This window comes from Rhinatrema bivittatum, chromosome 1 (assembly GCF_901001135.1).
Source record: "Rhinatrema bivittatum chromosome 1, aRhiBiv1.1, whole genome shotgun sequence".
NCBI classification, from domain to species: Eukaryota; Metazoa; Chordata; class Amphibia; order Gymnophiona; family Rhinatrematidae; genus Rhinatrema; species Rhinatrema bivittatum.
Genome location: NC_042615.1, coordinates 562,912,925 through 562,930,672, shown reverse-complemented (window position 1 = coordinate 562,930,672; position 17,748 = coordinate 562,912,925). Strand labels below are relative to the sequence as shown.

The 17,748-nt window shown below is 44.5% G+C and overlaps 1 protein-coding gene across 3 annotated transcripts; it reads right to left on the bottom strand.

Annotated features, from left to right (window-relative positions):
- Window positions 1-3,699: 3,699 nt before the first annotated feature.
- GAS1 (growth arrest specific 1) lies at window positions 3,700-5,857 on the bottom strand. 3 transcript variants are annotated; one of them, XM_029617050.1, is made up of 2 exons: window positions 4,062-5,857; window positions 3,700-3,992 (listed from the first exon to the last, which is right to left on the bottom strand). In XM_029617050.1, exons 1-2 carry the CDS (start codon window positions 4,971-4,973, stop codon window positions 3,846-3,848), a joined length of 1,059 nt encoding a protein of 352 aa, XP_029472910.1. In that variant the 5' UTR covers window positions 4,974-5,857; the 3' UTR covers window positions 3,700-3,845. The 3 variants fall into 3 exon arrangements, with proteins under 3 accessions (XP_029472910.1, XP_029472918.1, XP_029472926.1); XM_029617058.1 differs by having other exon boundaries at window positions 3,700-3,989; XM_029617066.1 differs by lacking the exon at window positions 3,700-3,992 and having other exon boundaries at window positions 4,001-5,850.
- Between the last annotated feature and the right edge of the window lie 11,891 nt (window positions 5,858-17,748).

The following is a 17,748-nucleotide window of genomic DNA, read 5'->3' as shown; positions in this document are numbered from 1 at the left end:
GAGAAAGGGGCGAGAGACGCTTCCGAGCAAGCACAACCACAATTTAAAGTTTCCGGGTGCTAAGGGTAAGGTTCCGCCCGTTTTAACTCCCCGGCCTTCTTTTCAGGCGAGTGCAAGTCAAATGTTTGTGCGATTGGCTCGGTTGTGCCCTTAACCGATAGCGGAGGAGGGGGTAGTGGGTTATTTCTAAACGCAACCCCTCCCCTCCCCCCCCCCCCCCAAAAAAATGTAAAATTAATGGTCAAAATAGCGTGCCACTGCCAACTGCTCAATACACTTTCAGGGGCCTATGAACCAGGCAGTTTCCCCCCATCATGGCCATGAAACGGGACAAAGCGCTTTAGGAGAAGTTGCCCATTAAATGTGTGCTCTTCTTTATAATAGCTTTCTCAACTACTTTTGCGATGTGAATAAACTTGCATCTTATTTTATTTTTACTGTCACATTCGGTTGAATTAGCAATAAGGGGACTATGTAGTGAATAGGAGACAACAGGAGTCGCCTCGTCGGTGGTTAAAGCAGGAGGCTGAGAACCAGCGATCAGGTCTTCCTGACACTCCTGGTTCCCTTGGGCAAGTCACTTCACCCTCCATTGGCTCAGGAACAAATGTAGATTTATAAATCCTCCTGGGACAGGAAAACACCTACAGTACCTGCATATAACTCATCTCGGGCTACTAATGAAGAGGCAGGAGCTAAATCCAAACGTAAATAAACATACTTGTCAGCTTCTCGGCATAGGGCTGCACTGGCTTTGCTAAGGCAAATCTTGTTTTATCTCTGTCTTTAATATGTTTTTACTTTGGTGGAATGTAATGGTAGGGTTGTTTTTTTGTTTGTTTTTTTATTTTAAAAAGTGCACATAATCATGGTGCTGTTACGCTTGCGTTGTAATTTAAACTACCCTGATCTATGTACACCTTCTGCAGGCAAGAAAAAGGTAGCGAGAAGACTCGTGCCCTCCCTCTCCAGTGGTGCTCAGTGTTGATTTATTCCAGGCAGATGCTTTTGACAGGAGCCTGTAAAATCAAGTCTTGAGTTTATTGTAGCAGTTAATTATCAGTCCAGCTGCCAGCATGCACTCTTTTCTAGTGCTAATGCCTTTTACTCCTTACTGGAGGAAAAAAAAACCCCAAGCCTCTTACTGGAACAAAGCTTTGACTTTTAATTGCAATTCATTAAAATAAGGCTGCATACTGGCAGGGAAGGGTGACGAACTTTTTTTTTTGTGTGTGCATTTCAGATCATACTCTCGTGGATTCTGCACGTGTTTAAAATCTTTCCCTAAATATGGCAAACGCAGCATTTTCTAAAGCGAACAAATCCATTTACAAGTCTATCCTAGCTACTCTTTGTTCTTTTCTTAGAGAAACAACGTTTTTTCCCCTTTGTTTTAACAATAAGTTTACTCAACCATTCAGGTGACTTAAAAAGAACTTAGGTCATAGCCATACACCACAGCTATCAACATGTGTGTAATATTACAACTTTCTTCTCATTTAAAGAGTACAGAAATGGGGTTAATTTGAATTCAATATAAAGAAAAGGAAAAAAATCCAAGACTCCAGAAAAGTAAAAGGACTGGTAATGTAATTAAAAGCCCTCAGGAGCCTAAGGGACAGGGTTAGTTGTATTAATTAGGGCAAGCCTCAGTAGCAGCCGAGGTTGTTTTTAGGCGTGCTAATATGCAGAAATCTATCGACTCTTAGTCAACGTTTATTTGTGGTGGCTGCTAAACTTCTGACTTGCTTTCCAATCACAACTTCAAAATAGAAAGAAAAAAAAACTTTAAACAAACACCGGGAATTGAAGATAAATAAACTTCCTTTTGTAAGTTCCTGGCCTGGCGCGAGTGAAACTGAAAGCCCCAAAGGACTGAGTCCCCTCTCCCTTTTGTGTTAATGTTTAAAAGATTTTCAGATGCCGAAGTTTATTCCTACTGCAAACATTTCTATTTACAAGGTCAAGTGTATCAGCACTCGACAAGCTTAAGAGTGTAATTATTTATCTAAGGGCGTTTGAGTGTAGATCAGTAGCTCTGGCAGAAAACCAGGCTACAGCCCACAGCTAAACAAATCCTGACAATAATACAAGTTCTTGTGCACCCAATTGTTTACTTTGCTTGATCCCCCCCCCCACCTCCCCCCATAAGCCCTTGTGCGGAAAAAAGTATTGTCACCACGTTTTATTTTGTTGTAAATGTGCACATAGGTTCCTATCGGTTGATACATTCTGCCCTCTAGTTTATTTTCAAAAACTTGTCTACATGGACTCTGATATTGTACTGTTGGCTCATAAGCATACATACTGAATATAAAAGGTGGATTATTTGAATTATTAACTACTACATACTACTCTTAGAGGAGACAATCATCATATCAACAGCCAAATAACTTACATTGAACATGTTTTGTTGTTGTTGTTTTTTTACATTTATTCTTTCATATTATTTAATATTTAGAAGTCTGAGACACAAAGTTGCTAAAATGTGATATTTTTTTGGATAAAAATGTAAGTACTGAAGGTTGTTTACATATATTTGCCGAATGTTTATTGTGCAAGGGTCATTTCCTAGGTAATATTAAGACTGTGAAATTTAACAAAACCATTATTCATGTTGTATTTTACTAATAAAAAAAAATACAACAAGCCCTTAGGTTTCTTTAAAAAGACCATTTTATGCCTTCTATAAAAAATACAAGGTTTAAGGAGGCTTTGAAATGCATTTATACAATTCTACAATTTCCATAAATTCTTTCAAAAATAAGAGTTTAACTTCATCAAATCTATAAAATACACTGTACATTTGGAGGTCTATAAAGCATACTTCACTGAATTATTGTTCATAGTCCTAGAGTACCTTTCAAGAGAGAATAACAAACAATATTTTGCACAGAGGATGCAATTTAAACTCTAATTTTTTTTAAAAAATAAATTATTCCCCAAAAGCATACAATTTATAAAATTCTATATACAAAGTACAGCGACTGGTAACAAATCCCAGTTTTAAATACATTTTATATAAAGATTTACCAAAGGTGTATACACCCCGATATTTCTAAAGGCAATATAAAAACTTTTCAAAATATTTATGTACAAGTTCTTGCTTTTAAAAAAAGTGTCTCTCGAAAATGGCAGTGCACAGCTCATTTAACAGAAAAGTTGAGTTTCTCCTTTAGGCAGAACCTTTGCAAAGCTGCATTATTCCCACAGCATGCTTTCCATGGAACCTGATAACCAACCCCATTCTTCGCCATTTTTTTTTTTTTTTTTGTCAAGATAAATGACATCCTGTTGCTAACACCACAAGGAAAGGGGCTGTGCTGATACTGGACAGAGAAAATGTACTTTTAAAGTGGTCGATTTGTTAATCTAACTTGGTAATTTTGGTAGCCCTTCTTGACACCAGGTCAAATGCCCCCCCCCCTCTCACCCCCCCCCCTCTCACCCCCCCCCCAAATATCGAATCATTAAGTCATTGTAGAAACAACCCATCCTGCCCCCCCCCCCCCCCGTCCTGTAGTAGTTTGGCTAAACATTCTGGCAGCCTACGGATAATGTGACATGACCTGCCTAACCTCACTGTACAGTACACTAGAGCAGTTCAGAAGACTTCTTGGCCACTTTAAATATTCTGCATGCAACCTAACCAGGGTGGGCAATAGTCCCGTATTAAAGCAAATCTTAAGAATGATCATGGAATAATTTACTAGTTTCCATCGGCCGTGGAAACGTCCCTTGCCTTTATTTGTTTATTTTTGGTTTTACAAAATGCTGACAAAACCTCTAACAGTGATCTGTAGCCAAGAATGAAACGATCAGCAACCAACTTCGGGACTCCGGGTTTACTTATTTCCAGAACTAAAAAAAAAAAAAAAAAAAAGCAAGCGAACACACTGCACGAGTGCGAGAAGAGGGCACGGCGTACCCGGTCCCACACCACTTTCAGCGTCCACAATGAGCACCACAGGAGGAGGGGAAGGAAGGGGGGGGGGGGGGGATCAGTCAGCGGACACGATCGGCCCGGCGAGGTTCGCCCCCCCCCCCCCTTACAGACGGGGCAGGAGGTGCAGCAAGAGCGATCCGAGCAGCAGCGGCGCCCCCGCAGCGCCCCGGCCGGGGCCGCCGCCGCTGCCCTCCCCCCCGGCGCCCGGCTCCGGGCCGACTTCCTGCTCGTCCTCGCTCCTGGGGGCGACGGCGTCCTCGTAGTAGTCGTCCTCGTCGTAGTCGTCGGGGCCGCCGCTGCTGCCGGCGGCCTCGGGCTCGAAGCAGAGGCGCGCCATGTTCTCCTTCACCGCCTCGCAGATGGGGCGCTCCAGGCCGTCGCAGACGCAGTCGCGCAGCAGCAGCGCCCTGGGCACCTGCAGCATGTCCTCGATGACGGCGCGGCACTCGGCCGTGCAGCGGCGGCCGTCGAAGAGCTTGCCGCAGCGGCGCAGGTACTGCGCCAGGGCCAGGCTGCAGCGCAGGTCGCGCTCGCAGCGCCGCCGCGCCTCCGTGCAGCCCAGCGCGGAGGCGCCCCCGCCGCCGCCGCCGCCGGGCGAGGAGGAGGAAGGGCCGGGGCCGGTGCGGGGCAGGCAGGGCTCGATGGCGCGCTTGGTGGCCCTGCACACCTCGTCCTGGGCGCAGTCGCAGTCCTCCAGGGCGGGCCCGCCGCGGGTGTGGTTGAGCTGGATGAGGGCGGAGATGCAGTGGCTGGGGCAGCGGCGGCGCGGCGGCGGCGGCGGGGCGGCCGGCGGCTCGGCCCCGTGCTGGTGGAGCGGCAGCAGGAAGACGGGCGCGCACGCCTCGCTGTACTGGTTGTAGGCGTAGATGCACTCGGGTTCCCCCTGGCACTGCAGCACCGCCTGCCAGCAGACCAGCCGCCGGCCCTGCGCCCGGGAGCTCAGCAGCAGCAGCAGCGGCGGGAGGACTAGCAGGAGCGGCGGCGGCCGGAGCCGGGGGGTGCGGCCCCCGCCGCTACCGCGCCGCATCGCGCCGGCCAGGGCGAAGAGCTGGCGGCGGCAGCAGCAGCAGCAGGACTCCGGAGGCCCGGCGTGGGCATAGGCTTTGGATTCATAAATCCATCCACGCGGCGCTCTGCTCCCCTCTGGCTCGGAGTTTTGTTCCTTTCGCGGCTTTTCTCTCTGGTGTGCGCTGGTTTTTGGTGTCTGCTGGTGCTGCTTTTTTTCTTTCTTTCTTTCTTTCTGAAAAAAGTTCCTCGATCCAATGCAACAGGAAAAGCGAAGCCACCGGCCTCGGCCGGGAGAAGGAAGGGAGCTGCTGGCGGCTTCTCGTCTAGTTATTCTTCGGCTGCGTGCATGCGATCTGCAGAATTCATGCTGCAAAACTTTTCTTCTTGGTGAATTTAATGTTCGTGCAGATTCGCCCTGGAGATGAGAAAAGCAGCCCAGGCGCTTTTCCTTTCTTTTAGTTATTTATTTATTTTGACTCAATCCCGCCCCCTTTCCTTCTTTCTACCTCCAAGAAGCTGTTTCAGGCTTCCGATGCGGCTTTTCGGCTTTCTTGTTTCAGCACCTCCGAGCTCATAACGGTCTCCAGCATAAATCGTCCCATTCGATCGCGTCCCCTTAATCTCTTTGCACTTCACTTTCGGTGCAGATGAAGAAGACAACGAGGAGGAGGCGGAGGCAGACGAAACTTGGCAGAAACCTCCCCCAGCAAGTCCTTCTTGTCTGCAGCCCCCCGAGAACTCGGAGGAAACCGTCTGTGGACTTTCTTGCAGGCTTTAAATACTGAAAGTACACTCACAGCGTGCTCTAATGAGCTCTCATTATGCATGCATGCAAAAGCAAATAAACAATTTTTTTTTTCTTTTTGAGCAACGCAGCCTGTACACATGCAAGAATCTCTGGCCCGCCACTCGCCTTCCCCCTGGGCCGGCCCCTACCCGGCCTCCAGAGCTATAATTGGCTCAGCCGCTTGTTGTTGAAACTCCTTCTCCCCTCCCCGTCTTCGGTGACCCGGACTGGAGGGAGCGCGAGAGGGGGAAAGGGTCCCGGGGATTGGTAGAGGCGAGCTCCCATCGTGTGGATACCTCCCCCACACCACTTCCACCTCCACCTCCCTTTTAAGGCGGCTCGCGCAGGCCGGCGGAGCGGAGACTGCGCTGCTTTCTGTGAGAGCTGGCTGCTTCTCCATCTCTGGATTCTAATGAGAATCCATCAGAAAACGCCACCCCCCCCCCCCCCCCCAAAATAAAATGCAGATTTATTTTTTTAAGGGGATTTTTCCCGAAAAGAGACTGCAAACAGTTCGCTCCCGAGCGCCTCTGATGCTTCACAGTTGTCCTAACTTTGTTGTACATTATTTCTGCAGTTATTTGAATGGCATTCATGCCAAGATTCTTTTTTGCCCTGAAATGTCAAAAATCTAAATTGTGAAAGTACTTTCACTGTTTTTTTTATATGGAGTTTCTGGCATCTCTGCTCATTCTGCGTACTAGCCCTACTTGAGTTCATAAGGAGATCAAATAATAATAATTATACCATATACAAAATTTAGTTCAGTGGTCTAATTTCTCATTCAATTAATAGCTGTCAAAGTTAAAACAAGTTGTAGCTGTTTCCTAAATTTGTCACGTAAACCCCTAATCTAATTCACAAAATACAGCAAGCACGGCACTAAAATAATAACTTTCATTTTAGATTTTGAGGAGAGATGGGCAAGGCAAACATTGTCGTTGCTTCCAATATATCACGCTAGACACCTTTGCCTTTTTTCTACATAAGTGTGTATCTGCACTCTGACTCTTAACGTGTATGTTATGATATGGTGGGCTTTTATCGTTCTGAGGCGTCCCTTCGTTTAATATTCATGATCACAAATTAAAGAGCCCAACGCTCCGAAGATGTATTGCGAATGGTGCTATTCGTTGGGGGCTTCCTTAATTGCAGAGCAGTTCGGGCTGTGAGCCCGGGAGGCAGCGCTGGCTGCAGTCTGTCAAACTCTGGCGCTCTTTTCACGGGCAGCTCCATCTGTCACGTAGCCAAACAAAGCAGAGGGAGCGAGCGAGTGCCCGGTTTTTACGTGTTGCTCGATTCTAAATATCTAGTGTGCGAAATGGAAGGGGAAAGCACCCGAAGTACAACAACAGAATGCATTTATTTTTTATTTTATTCTTTTAAGGAAAAGGTTTTTCATGTTTCTGTGTTTTAGTAATGTAGGAGATTGATTCACTCAGATTTGTGACTTAGAAACCTTTTTAAAAATTCGAATGAAAATCATTGCACCCTATCGAAAAAAATAAATACATAAAACGAATCTGAGCAGGTGTCTTGTCTTGGAAATATAATATAATTCCCTGTGTCAAGGGATTTAGGATGTCCCCCCCCCGAGGGTAGAACATTGTTGGTTTTATTTCAATATAAGTAAGCCTCATTATTCTGTTTCCATTAAGACTCCTCCAGAGACATCATATACACCTGGTACCGGGATGGAGGATCTACACTGAGCATACTCAGACTCTGACAGGATTTTTTGGAGAAGGGGAAGCCTATTCCAGTGAGATGGATGCCACCTTAACCAGAATGAAACTCGGCATCTGGCACTAACAAACAAGAGACAGAGCAGTTCGTAAACTAGATCCTGGAGAGAAACCCCCCAGCAGGGGCGGATTGACCTATTGGGGGATCGTGCATCCCCCGGTGGGCCAATCACTCCAGTCACGTGGTCTGCTGTGCGCGGCTGTGACAGAGCCGCGCTCGGTAGACCACGGGATGTGTCCTGGGCTGGCCTGGGCGGCGAATACCCAGGCCGGTCCAACATCGTGAATCCGCCGCTGCCCCCCACCCTCTCTCTGAGGAATACATTCAGGCCGATACAGTGACAGTGAGCTCCGGCAGAGCGCACTGTTAACCAGCGTTTGGACGCGCGTTTTCGAAGCGCTAGCTTTACCCCTTATTCAGTAAGGGGTAATAGCGCGTCGAAAACGTGCGGCCAACCCCCCCGAAACTAATAGCACTCGCAACATGCAAATGCATGTTGATGGCCCTATTAGTTATTCTCGCGCGATTCAGTAAGTAAAATGTGCAGCCAAGCCACACATTTTACTTTCAGAAATTAGCGCCTACCCAAAGGTAGGCGTTAATTTCTGCCGGCACCGGGAAAGTGCACAGAAAAGCAGTAAAAACTGCTTTTCTGTACACCCTCTGACTTAATATCATGGCGATATTAAGTCGGAGGTCCCAAAAATAAAAAATAATTAAAAATTAAAAAAATTAAAAATCAGCCCGCGGCTCGCGCTCAATTTTGCCGGCGTCCGGTTTCCGAACCCGTGGCTGTCAGCGGGTTTGAGAACCGACGCCGGCAAAATTGAGCGTCGGCTGTCAAACTCGCTGACAGCCGTCGCTCCTGTCAAAAAAGAGGCGCTAGGGACGCGCTAGTGTCCCTAGCGCCTCTTTTTACCGCGGACCCTCATTTGAATACTAAATCGAGCGCACAGGAGAGCTCGCCCGCTCTCCCGCGACTTTTACTGTATCGGCCTGATAGTTTGGTATGAGGCATCACTGAAGCACATTGTTAAAACAGGGAAAACAGAGTATCTTGATGAAGAGCATGTGGAAGAAGCTGATATAGCCAAGGCAGATATAAATGCACAGAATATGTATATCAAATGCCGCTAATGAATAGACAACACCCCCACCCCCTGTGATAGTGGGACACCCCCCACGAAAAAACATTGCAATTTAGGGATTAGATTGTAAACCCTCTAAGGATAGGAAAATACCTACAGTACCTGAATGTAATCCGCTTTGAAGTTTATTTATTTTCCGATTTTTTGACACTTCACAGCGGATTACATTCAGGTACTGTAGGTATTTTCCTATCCTTAGAGGGTTTACAATCTAATCCCTAAATTGCAATGTTTTTTCGTGGGGGGGGGGAGGGGTGTTGTGGCTGTGATGGTGGGACCCCTCCCCTGAAAAAGCATCGCAGCACTATGACGCGTTCTATTGTTTTGCAGCTGAACACTGGGGGACAAAACAATGCGGCGAGTGGCCCTTTAACATGATGGCGGCCCCAGCCTCATGGGACCAACTATCGCCTTAAAGGACCGCTGGCCCGAAAAAAGTGCAAACAGGGAGGTAGAGCAGAGGTCAGTGCTGACCCCTGTCTCAACCCGCAGTCCTGACTCCCCCAAAATGTTAATAAAAATAAAATGAAACACATGGTGATAGCCTCCTCCCCCCTTTCCCCAATGTTAAAACAGAAAATGTGGCCCTGGCCTCTTTTTTTTTTTTTGTATACCAACATTTGATCTGAGATATTGCAACAGTTTACATTCAGATACTGTAGGTATTTCCCTATCCCCAGAGGGCTTATAGTCTAAGTTTTGTAGGTGAGGCAATCCCCAAGGTCACAAGGAGTGACAGCAGGACTTGAACCCTCATCTTCTGGTTCATAGCCCACTGCTCTAACCACCAGGCTATTCCTCCTGCCTACTTACCATCTGCATCACCCCAGCCCCCCAAGTGACAGAGATTTCCCCGCCCCGCAAAAAGTAAAAAAAATCATAAAAAGGGTCCTAGGCCTGGCCCCTCCCCTCCTCCCCAACCCCCTCCCACATCCCCACCGAACCTTTAAAAGGATCCAGCATAGGAGCTGGGTGCAGCCTTGCTCCCGTCCTGGTGGTGCCATTTTGGAAAATGGCACCTGGTGGTGGGGGGGGGGGGGCGCTGGCCTGGGACCCTTTTTTATTCTTTTGCTTTTGATGGGGGGGGGGAGCATCTCTGTCTATTGGGGGTGGAGGTTAGCAGTGGGGGGGGGGGGGGGCGAGATCACACTTTCTGTTTTAGCTTCTGGGAAGGGGGGGGGGGGGATTGTAGGGAAGCAGCGAGAGCGGTGTTGGGAGCAGGGGAGAATGTGATGGTGGAGGCAGCAGATGAGGGTAGGGGAGGGCTGCAGCAATTTAGACATCAAGGAAGGAGTGCTGTCAGTCCCTGCCATCTCTGGCACGTCGTGAGCAGGGCAGAGCCAGTGGCTGACGGAAGATTTACAATTCCCAAGGGGTAGGTAATCTCCCATCCCCGTGGACACTAATCTTGGGTTTTCAGGTTATCCCTAATGAATATGCAAGAGACCAATTTGCATACAATTGAAGCAGTGTCCATGGTAAGGGGTGTATTCTGCAGAAATTGCCATTGCCTCAGAATCACAGGAAAAAGGAGGCCCTACCACAGATGCTTTATATACCGTATGCCCACAACTCTACCTCCTGCTGCCACCAAAAGGCTTTCAGCAAAATTTCCGGAAGCCTCCAGCCAGTTGTGCATGTTTCTGTAGACTGAATAAATATATTCCTGCTACAGAAAGGGGCAAATCCACCCATCTGCTCTATGCATCCCCGCAGCTCTGTCAAAATCAATGGGAGCTCCTCTTGCATGGCAAACTTCTTGCATCCCCACACATCACCATTCTCTTCTCCTACCTCATTCTACCTTTCATTTTCACCCTCTCGGCTTTCTGTTTCCCTCTGTTTTTCACTGCTTCTATCACAATATTCTCACCTAGAATTCACAGTGCTATCCTCCAGACTTGACTCTCTTCTATCCCCACATTTGTTTTCTTTTTTTTAATTCTTTATTCATTTTCAATACATAAACAAAATACAAATTTTTCTTATAATGAAATTTACTCCTAACTTTACAATAGTCCTAATCAGGAAAAAAAAAATTTTAAACAAATAAACTAGTTGGAGTAATTACATAAGTATTCAATAATAATTTTCAGCCATTAGTTCCCACTCCCAGCAGAATATATAGTACGGAGGAGATATGAAATCTTTTAAGGAAGTTCAACACAGGAATAACCATATAAACTCTAATGGCGGGTACACATTACTAACAGTCCATATCAATCTTGCTGGGTTAAGATATTAATTTTCCTGGCTTCTATAAATTCTTTTAACTGATCAGACGTAAAAAAACACAAAGCGTTCATCACCCTTTGTCAGGAAACATTTACAAGGAAACAACATTTTTACTGTAAAGCCCAGCCCAACTGCCTCTTGTCTGAGGTTTAAACAACCTTGACGCCTGGCCTGTGTGGCTGGGGCAAAATCTGGAAATATTTTCACTGCTGCTTCATGGAAATTTATTGGATATTTCTTAAAATATGATTTCATCACCATGCCAATATCCTTAGTTGTAATAAAAGATACCAGAAGTGTTCCCCTGCTAATCACTTCTAAGGTAGAGTCTTCCAAAAATCCTGTCAAATTCCCTGCAAAGGGGACATTACTGGCACTTTCCATCCGTCTTGACACGGGAAGAAAAAAGCAAGAATTAATAGATGGAAAATTTGCTTCAGTTATTTCCAGTTTTTCAAAAAAGAATTTCTTTAGAGTAGTGCAGGGAATCTCCCCCACTACTCTGGGGAAATTTATCACACGTAGGTTTAAATGTCTGGACTTATTTTCAAGAAATTCCATTCGCCTGGATAACACCTCAGGGTCCTTAATCACCGCTATCTTATACTGCTGGAACTCATTGTTTTTCTCTTCCAAACCATTAACTTTTCCTTTCAGGAAATCGACTTGGTTTTGTATATCAGCAGTTTTTTGAAAACTTTGTGAATTAGATTGTTCCATTTTATCATTCAAAGAATTTATTGCAGAAGCCATCCCAGCCATAAAATCCCAAAGAGAATCTAACGTCACCTGTGCAGGCCGCGTTGGTATGGCTATTAGCTCCTTCCTGGAGGCATTTTCTGCGTCCATACCTCCTTCCAGCCTTCCGCTGGTTTCTGATGGTCCCGCAGTTCTCTGTCCTCCCACCGGGCTTGAGGTGAAGAGTCCCGGATCAACACCTTCAGGAATCTGCAAGGGGCTCTCTGAAGCAGTACCGGTTTGAGACGCCACCGGTTCCTCCCTCTTCGGCTCCTCACCAGCTCTCTGCATAGGCGGTTGCCTCTCCTCCGGGCTAAGAGACACCTCCCCTGCCGGCACAAACGGCTCTCCCACGCCGTCGTGCACATCAGCTTCCTCGGTTCTTCTCTGTGGGACTGTGGAGCACATAAAACCGGTTATCTCTAGTTGAGAGCTTGAAGAGGGAGTCGACACGGACGGGTAAGTCCATACATTTCCTTTTCTTTTAGCGGGCATTCTTCAAAGGAAAAATTGCAAAATTTCAGAGGGCTCCGGCTTAAAGCTCAATGCGTGCCGCCATCTTGACTCCAGCCCCCACATTTGTTTTCTTCAGTCTTAGGTTATCTTCTTATTACCCTCCTCCTTCCCTTGCAGTTCCCTCTCTTCTTTTATTAATGCCGCTTCCCAGACGGTGCCTCCGTATTTTCATACTTTGAAACCATGGGGCTGTTTGCTGGCCAGCAGGTATTTATTGACCCATGGATATGTTAGTGAATTTTCAAAAGGAAAAACTCCCTGCTTAGTTTCTCATGGAAGATCTAGGCAGTGCATACAACTTCAGGTACTTTAGTACCCACGTACATGCCTGGGAGCAGGTATAAAGTGCATGCGGTGATTTAATAATGCAATCACTGTGTGCATGTTCACTCCCCTGACCTAATTTTTCCTACCTTTCATGTGGCAAAATGTCTGTACACTGTGAAGCAGAATGCATACTTTCACCCGCATTAACATTTGATTATTGTCTCCTCTAAGTTCTATATTCCTTTTTCATTGTCTTTTCTCAATATTGTAATACATATGTGGTTTCTGCACAATCCAGACACTTCTGTCACTGACAGAACAGGCTCCATTTTTTTCAGGGACTTGTAATTTTGCCTTTCTTAGGGAATGCATTAGAGAAATGAGACCTACAAGATCCTCCATGCAATGGGGTAAAACCAAGAATGGCTCAACCTATCCTGAAAAAATAGAGCCATTTGAGAACCCTGACACTCAACCCACTTTCTCTCTGTAGTGGTTCATGTGCCCCCTCTATTTGTTTACCTTAAATCCATCCACATAAACTCTCCATTCCTGCTGGATTCCTAACACCCTCATTCCCCTCAACTGTTCCATAACATTCTTATTCTAGTGCCTCTCGCCATGCTCGCCCTTTATTTGTCCATGATCTTTTCTTGCAATTTTCCTCCTTACCCCCCCCCCCCCCACCTTTCATTTCTCAATGATCCATTGACATATTAGACCTCCGTGACTCCCAGATCCAGTGCAAGGGGATTAGGCTCCCTAGGCACCTTCTGCCTTGTTTCCCCCTCAGTTGTGCGCCCCCCCCCCAAATCTCTGCCCCGAGTCGGACTCCTACCTCGTTCTCGGTTTTCTGGGCCGTGAGCAGGTTGGGTGCTGCTCACGGCCCGCCGAATCTCCACTCCTCTTTGCCGCTGCCACTTGTGGCTCCACATGGCTTGCGCCCCCTAATGGTTGGTGCCCTACGTCCAAGCCTGGTTTGCCTGGTGCTTCCGCCGGCCCTGGTGACACCCCTGTTCCACCCTTAATGCTTTCCTATTCACACCCTTCTCATATTCTCCTCTTCCACTTCCCATCCCAAATAGAAACCCAGACCCTTAATTGAATATGCTTTCTTTTTCTTTCATTTGATAACTTTGGCCTCAATTTGTCAAAAGTGTGAAATGTGCAAAAATTATCCACAAGAAGAAATCCTCATTGGGTGGAGATAAATATATCCCTTGAGCTTGCATGCAGCTGAGACAAAATATTGTAGGTCAAATGTCTCAGGGTATTCAACTACTTCCATGGCTCAAGAGATTTGCAGAAAACAGACCATAATGAAAAAAAAAAATCACTCCATAATAAGTGAACAATAACTTTTTTATTAAAAGGTCAAATAAATACACAAAAGGTCAACTTGTTAAAATTACTCAGGAAGTTCTGACTCTTTATAAGCTGATATCATTTTAGACCTCTGGGTGTTTTGGTACAAAGTTTTTATTAAAAATATATGCTGAATTAGATTTGGTTCCTTATTTCCAATTCGAAATGCCCTGCAGTATAGTTTGCCTTAAACAAAAAATATGTTTCCTGATTATTCATGTAAAAGTGAAGCATTATTTCTAATGTTTATTTGAAATCTGCCACATGAGAAATGCAGTATAGGTTGACTCATTTCATTACCTATTTAATATCAGGTTACATAAAAATTTACGTCTTATGTGTGTATGGAAATGTTTCTACTATTTTGTCATAAGACCTGCTTAGTTGTAAAGTAAAATTTTTCTGCTGTCCCTGGAGCAGTAGTATCTCATTGATTTACCCAATGGGCAGTTTCTCAGCAAAACTTACCTAATGCATCTAAATTAATTGAATTTCAAGAATAAATTTAACCATATTATATGCTAAAAAGTGATTCATGGTAAAAACATGTAAACTGATAATATTCTACTTTTTAGATCAATCCCTGCTGTGACTTACATAATATGAACTATTTATTTATTTTTCTTGATGTCATGCCTTTAATCTAAGGTTATTGAAGCATGTTACAATCAAATAAAAAATATCATGCATCCAAATTAAATTTAAAACAAACTTAGCTTTCCATCCAATGTTTATTCCACACCCTTAGCTAAAACTGCCCGCCCCTACTCAGATAAGAACATAAGAACATAAGAAATTGCCATGCTGGGTCAGGCCAAGGGTCCATCAAGCCCAGCATCCTGTTTCCAACAGAGGCCAAACCAGGCCACAAGAACCTGGCAATTACCCAAACACTAAGAAGATCCCATGCTACTGATGCAATTAATAGCAGTGGCTATTCCCACTCCACTCCTCAGCTCAGATCCAATTGCCTTTACAAAAAGCTAGGCTTTGATTTGTTTTCAAAAAGTCAAGAAACTGACTTCCATTCTGCAATCTAGTGGAATACTGTTCCAAAGGTGAGGGTCACAGCAACTAAATACTTATTGACAGGTTGCTTCAAGCCTCACTGGAACACCCTTTGTCATAGATCTATTTGGTACACATGGAGCCAAACACTCAACTACTTGTGTGATGGAATTTCAAAATGAATTCAGTGGTATACAATTGTTAGAATCTTATATTACAAACTTATTGTAATATCCATGAATTTCATTATCCCTTTTTGGATATTCGGTGGCTCTCTTGATGTCAGCGACATATGGAATTTGGCCGAGGAAGAACACAGAGCTTATTCCTCTATGATGTCAGCTCAGACTAAGGTTAAAGGACCAAAACCGCTTACCCACATTTCAGTAGTATCTCTGCTTCAGTTTAATGTGCTCAAAAGCTACTTCCAATTCCAAAGTTTTTCAATGGGGGACATAACTGCTATTTAAGATTGAGCTCTGTGGTTTAGGAGAGTTTGTTTTTTTTTCATGGATTTAATTAAAGTTTCCCTGCTGTCATTCCTGTGTGATATGCTGAGAGCATACATACAGTGTTATTGGTTTCAGCGTTAACTGAAGAGGATGACATGTTGAAGGGAGAAAGGAAGTCTATGGGACCAATATACTAAAGTGCGTTAAGACTGGCCTCTAAGGTTCATTGTGCATACTAATAGGCATTAGGCAATGTTAACAACAGATAAATAAGGCAGATAGTAAGATATTTGCATATTTCATATACGCATGGTATCACTAAAACTTAGCTACAGCTTTCTGAGGCATGGTTAAGTGCATGTATTACCTCTGTGAAGCAGTTTGTGTATATACTTTTCAATGCACTAATGGGTAATGAATTATTTTGCTTAGATTTGCATCTCATTACCTCTGCATAGATTTCACATTAAAACTATGGCAAGCTAATTTCCACACACTAACAGAACTGTGGTTCTGCATAAATCTAGCTTGCTTTCTCACAGTACATTGAATGCTTATTAACACCTGCAAAGTATATTAAAAGTTTGCCTAGGGAGAAGAAAAGTATTTTACTTGCTCTCGGGCCGATACAGTAAAAGTCACGGGAGAGCGGGCAAACGCCAGCTCTCCTGTGCGTGCGATTCTGTATTCAAATGAGGGCCCGCGGCAAAAAGAGGCGCTAGGGACACTAGCACGTCCCTAGCGCCTCTTTTTGGACAGGAGCAGCGGCTGTCAGCGGGTTTGACAGCCGACGCTCAATTTTGCCGGTGTCAGTTCTCAAACCCGCTGACAGCCACGGGTTCGTAAACCGGATGTTGGCAAAACTGAGCGTCTGGTTTTCAACCGCGAGCCACGGGCCGATTTCAAATTTTTTTCTTTTGTTTAACTTTTTTAAACTTTCGGGACCTCCGACTTAATATCGCCATGATATTAAGTCGGAGGGTGCACAGAAAAGCAGTTTTTACTGCTTTTCTGTGCACTTTCCCGGTGCCTGGAGAAATTAACGCCTACCTTTGGGTAGGCGCTAATTTCCGAAAGTAAAATGTGCGGCTTGGCTGCACATTTTGCTTTCTGAATCGCGTGGGAATATCTAATAGGGCCATCAACATGCATTTGCATGTTGCAGGTGCTATTAGGTTCAGGGGGGTTGGACGCGCGTTTTCTACGTGCTATTACCCCTTACTGAATAAGGAGTAAAGCTAGCGCATCAAAAACGTGCGTCCAATCGTGGGTTAACAGTGCGCTCCACCAGAGCGCATTGTACTGTATTGGCCTGTCTGTGAGTTAACAGTAAACAAAGGTTTGGGAGGAGTTTCCCTAGATGATCTCAGCAATGAGAAGGTGTTAAGGCTGGAAACTTTATTGGATAAAGCCTACATGGACCTTGCTGTGCTTATGTGCGAACTGTAATCTATGCCACTGCAATTCTTTACCTTTGTTTCTGCAAAGTTAATTTACCAGAGGAAGCATGGTCTGAGTTATACAGAATTTATTTGCCCATTAAGAAAAAAATTACTGTGGACCCTAACTTAAGAGGAGCAGCATGTGACATTGTATATATTATAACATTGGGCAACAAATTTTCACAAAAGTCATGTTACGGAAATGAAATTAATCAATTCTTATACATTTCCATGTGCTAAACATGAATGTGACTGTGAAAATGCAAAATTGGCTCTAGTTTTTTTTGTAATATGCAATAATATAATTACATCTTGAATTGTATGCCAATAGTAGGAGACCTACGGTTAATACCGTTTGAAAAATGAAGTCATAGACTACGTCTTAGATTTCTTTGCTTGTCTCTTGTACACCTGTTCGGGAGCATCTCTGCGGAGTGTCCAGCAGTAGTCAGCCAGCATGAATATTTCAAATGCTCACCCTTTCTGACTGGGCTTCATATAGTACACTGCTGACGTCAGCTTACTCAGCAGCAGCATGGCAGTAGAACTGCATTGCATCAGAAAATGATGTAATAAAGTCTGGATGATGTGTGCATGATTGTATTATGCAATATGATGCAATATTACATCATTCTAGGCTTATTTACAGTCCTACTGGATAAATTTACATGACTAAACAGAGAAAGTGAACTATATTAAATATCTTTAAAACGAGAGCCAATAAAAACTTTCCATGGTCATATTCGTGTTCAGCACATCAAGATACTACAGAGTAGGACCTTTTTAGGTCAGTAACACTTTCATTGTTGCCCAGTATAATCAAACATTCAAAACATAAAAGTCCAGAGTGGATATATCTAAAACAATACTCACACAAATTTTTTAAAAAACTCATCAGATATGATGGTCTTCTGATAGATATGTACCAAATGTATTAAGGAACTATGATTAATGTGACATCTTTCATCCAACACTCATTCTTTTAATTATACAGTATGTTCCCATTGCTTTAAACAATTTTCTATACTGAGGAAAAATATCTCAACTTAATGTTGATTTCATAAAGATCACTTATGCATAAGCCCAACAG